The sequence below is a fragment of the Cajanus cajan genome, chromosome 10 (assembly GCF_000230855.2).
Source record: "Cajanus cajan strain Asha chromosome 10, NIPB_CcT2T_4, whole genome shotgun sequence".
Taxonomy (NCBI): domain Eukaryota; kingdom Viridiplantae; phylum Streptophyta; class Magnoliopsida; order Fabales; family Fabaceae; genus Cajanus; species Cajanus cajan.
Genome location: NC_138526.1, coordinates 11,571,435 through 11,575,315, shown reverse-complemented (window position 1 = coordinate 11,575,315; position 3,881 = coordinate 11,571,435). Strand labels below are relative to the sequence as shown.

Below are 3,881 nucleotides of genomic sequence, written 5' to 3'. Positions count from 1 at the left end.
GAATTACTGATAAAAAACCATCAACTGTTTCACTTGAATAAATATCACCTTTACTGGCATTCTGCTTCAATGCAAAAGAAATTTGTTTACAAGTTCTAGATAGACCCTATAAAACAAAGCTAACATCCTCCAAACAGAAGATTCTACTTTGGCTAACTATATAATTGAATATATAATATTAGTTCAAAAGATCTTCCATTTCTGCTCCAAAGCTTCACAGATCATCCCTAGGCAGTATTTAGTAGCAAGTGGATATTCAGAAACTGCATCAGTGATAAGACACGTAAATATAACTTCTATAAGCGTTAGTATAGAAATAAAACTGGAAACAGCATAAAGTTAACAACAAACTTGAAACTGAATATGCACAAAAGGCTGAAGACCAGAATTTCCTACATGAAACAAAAATTTTATGCACACATGGTGCATCTATTCATACGCCCTAAATTAAATAATGTTGACAAAAACTGCTATAATTCCTCAAGACATACCCACAACACAACCATTACACCGCAGTTCATACCAGATAATTTAAGTTCCCCAATACAAAATAAATCAAATGACTTCCATCCTCAGTGCTTGCAGAACACAAGATGCACACATCAGAAGATATAGTTATATACAACAAGGTACGTCGATCAGTTCAATCAGGACTTTGATAAGATCCAAAAAAACTAGAACAAATAACTTTGCGTTTCGAATTTTCTAAGATCCATAAGAAAAATAACTGAGGGTTGAGCTTTATATAGTATTTCATCTCCAACCAGTAAACTTATTATATTCATGAACCATAGATAAACACACTCTTTATCTTTAAAAAAGACCTTCATTTCTAAAGAATTGAAGAAGATAAATATAGTATGAATCCTCCATTTCTCTCTCATTTCTATTCCAAGCAGAGTAGTCAAACAAAATACAATAGAGTAAATTTGTTTGCAATATACAAAATCAAATAAAATAAAATTCATTAATTAAACCTGAAATATAATCTTGAATATAGTCCCCTTTTACTTTCCCATTCACCATTGTGCCTACCTGAAAACACATAAAAAACTTCACGATGTTTGAAACCAACATATCACATCAACTCATGTTTTAAAATTAAAACATACCACAAAAACGGGAATCAAATCATTGCTCCAAACCGAGACATATTCCTCTATGTCAACCAACTTTTCTGACGTATATGAGAGACCTGCATCCCATGATTACTTCAAAAACCATAAAAGTATAAAATAAAAAGAATACCAAAAATCTTTCAAGAGTTTTAAACAGTATAACACACCTACGATGTAAGAGTTGATAGGCAAATGGCGCGTTACAGGTTCCTCAACAACACGAAGTAGAACTTCATTTGTATCTTTGGCCCGCACCGAAGATTTTTGAAGCAACTCCACTACAATACAACACAAGAATAAGTTTCATAATGCATAAAGATATTTCACACACTACAATATAATAGTTGGAAATAGAGAAAGGGAGAGGAAAATCATAAGAAATTTTACATATGACACCACAGAATCGACTGCATGTTCGTGGTATACGAACATGAGGCATGACTTCAAACAATCTTCCTTGATCAATTTTAACATATATTGCCTCTACCATGCCGGCTTTATTAAGAGGGCTATCTAGAATGCACCGGAGAGCCTGAAGAAGTCAAGAGTTAAATCTAATTCTGAAAATATCTATGCAAATCTTTACAATGGAAAAGAAACAATAGTAATTGGACAGAAGATGTAACATTATTTGTAATCCATAATATAATTTATCTACTCTGTTCACTACAGTTGAAAATTGTTATATAATACTGGAAAGGTGTAAGTTTAGGAGATCATATCAACAACCAACCTCGTGAATTATGTCAGGCCGATAATCATTTAGATTTTTATTTTGCTTCAGCAGAAACTGTGCATCCTCGTCTGAGTTCAGAATTTTCCATTCCTAAACCGTAAATAAGAGAGACACAAATAAATAAATAATTATCAGCCTGTAAAATGCATATTTTTATATTTCCAATATAATTTTGAGAACATACGCAATGAGAGATGACAAGCTATACCAAAGTAAAAGCATCACAATATAATTATTAGCCTGTAAAATACCTTTCTAACAAGACCCTTTATCAGAGAAGCATTGTCAAGGATGAATATGGCCGGAGATCTCACAATCTTTGGAGAAGAGACCAAAGGGGTAAATAAAGATACATCATTTGAGGCAATTTCACCCTTCTTAATATCGTTATCTTCTTCTATACCAATTGTCAAGTTTGGGCTTTGTTCCTCAGCCCTCTTCCTCTTCTGCATACTTGCTTCTGTAAGTTATGTGTAACAAACAAAACAACTCTTCGAAAACAAAAGCAACTGCAAGCAAAAACACATCATTCATCACTTGAACAGTCTATGTATACTTAATCAAAGGATAAACAGAGAAAGATACCTGTGGGGCAAAACTTAGTAGTCCACCAATAGAGAAGATTACTATAGAATTGCACAAGCTCTTCAGACAAAAGAACACAAAAATGGTACCTAGAAATACTGATTCAGAAGCTGCATTAGAGATCAATTTGTAAAAAATACAGAGCAGTGATCATATTAACATGTTATGATTTCTTTAAGATCCACAAATCAAACGTTTCGTTACAGAAGGTTATAAAACATACAAGTAACGGCAAAAAATTGCAGCATGCGTGGTAACACAGGGCTAAACACTAAAATAAATATCAAAACACAACAACATTTGTGGATGAGCAATTATTTTATCAGTCTCGTGATTCCCTATAACTATAAAGCGTGTTCATATAGTTATTTTGCATTTTGATCAATTGAATTTAAACTCTAAACATTACCCATGTGAGCAATCACAATCTGGATTCTGATACCAGTTGGCAGCTAACAAATTGAACCAAATTACAAACAACAAAACTGAATTGATTCTTGTGAAGATTTAACTTTTGGAAAATAATAATAATAATAACAGCACACTCTTTGCTGAAAGAAGAATGAATTTCTAAAGCACATTCATTCGATTTTAAGTGTAGGTTCCATATATTTTATACATGGTCAGATTTATTTAAAAATAATAATAAAAGTTATGGATCATAGATTATTGGAGTTGGCAGTGTGCATGAGCACCACAATACAAACGGTGGAGTATTGATGAATGAAAACGAGAGAAAACTAGGCTTACACAAAAACAAAGGCACGCTTGATATGACTATCAATTCAGGAGAAAAATAAGAGAGAGAGCGCTTACAAAAATCATGTGGATTGGACGTAGTAAAATAGAAGATGATGACAGTTGAAAACTTGTTTTGAAGAGGGAAGAGGTGGTTAGGGCTGGAGTACGTGTTTTTGCTTTTGTCACGCCAAAGCTCCAATCGATGGTGGATTAAAAATTATACTTCATCTCCGAAGTCTATTTTTTATTTTTTATTTTATTTTTATATATATATCTATGATATATAACATAAATATATCATGATGATTTTTTATTATCTAATTTTTAAGGATATTTTTATTATTTATTTAATAATAATTACATAATTCTTTGCTTTTTTTTAAAGTGAAAAATAATTTGATAATTTTATCTTATTAATTTAAATAAAAATTATTATTTTCAAAAATAAATTATATTATATCTATTTTGTAACTTCCACATTTTACTGCATTAAAAACGTTTGGAGTGTTTTTTTTAGTTAGTAAGGATAAAGATTACTGATATTTTGATATTTTATTATGTGGTACAAATATCTAAATTTTTTAAAATAAGTTATATATATATATATATAATATAAATATTATATATAAATATATAAATTATATTTAAATTTTATCTAAAGAGATATTTTATACGTATAATTTTTTTTAAAATTAAGATAA

At 30.5% G+C, this 3,881-nt stretch overlaps 1 protein-coding gene across 2 annotated transcripts; it reads right to left on the bottom strand.

Annotated features, from left to right (window-relative positions):
- LOC109805450 (uncharacterized) lies at window positions 1–3,420 on the bottom strand. 2 transcript variants are annotated; one of them, XM_020367528.3, is made up of 9 exons: window positions 3,256–3,420; window positions 2,440–2,537; window positions 2,106–2,363; window positions 1,852–1,944; window positions 1,506–1,650; window positions 1,286–1,396; window positions 1,113–1,195; window positions 978–1,035; window positions 1–263 (listed from the first exon to the last, which is right to left on the bottom strand). In XM_020367528.3, exons 3-9 carry the CDS (start codon window positions 2,304–2,306, stop codon window positions 184–186), a joined length of 771 nt encoding a protein of 256 aa, XP_020223117.1. In that variant the 5' UTR covers window positions 2,307–2,363; window positions 2,440–2,537; window positions 3,256–3,420; the 3' UTR covers window positions 1–183. The 2 variants fall into 2 exon arrangements, with proteins under 2 accessions (XP_020223117.1, XP_082921712.1); XM_083065586.1 differs by lacking the exon at window positions 3,256–3,420 and adding an exon at window positions 3,190–3,247.
- Between the last annotated feature and the right edge of the window lie 461 nt (window positions 3,421–3,881).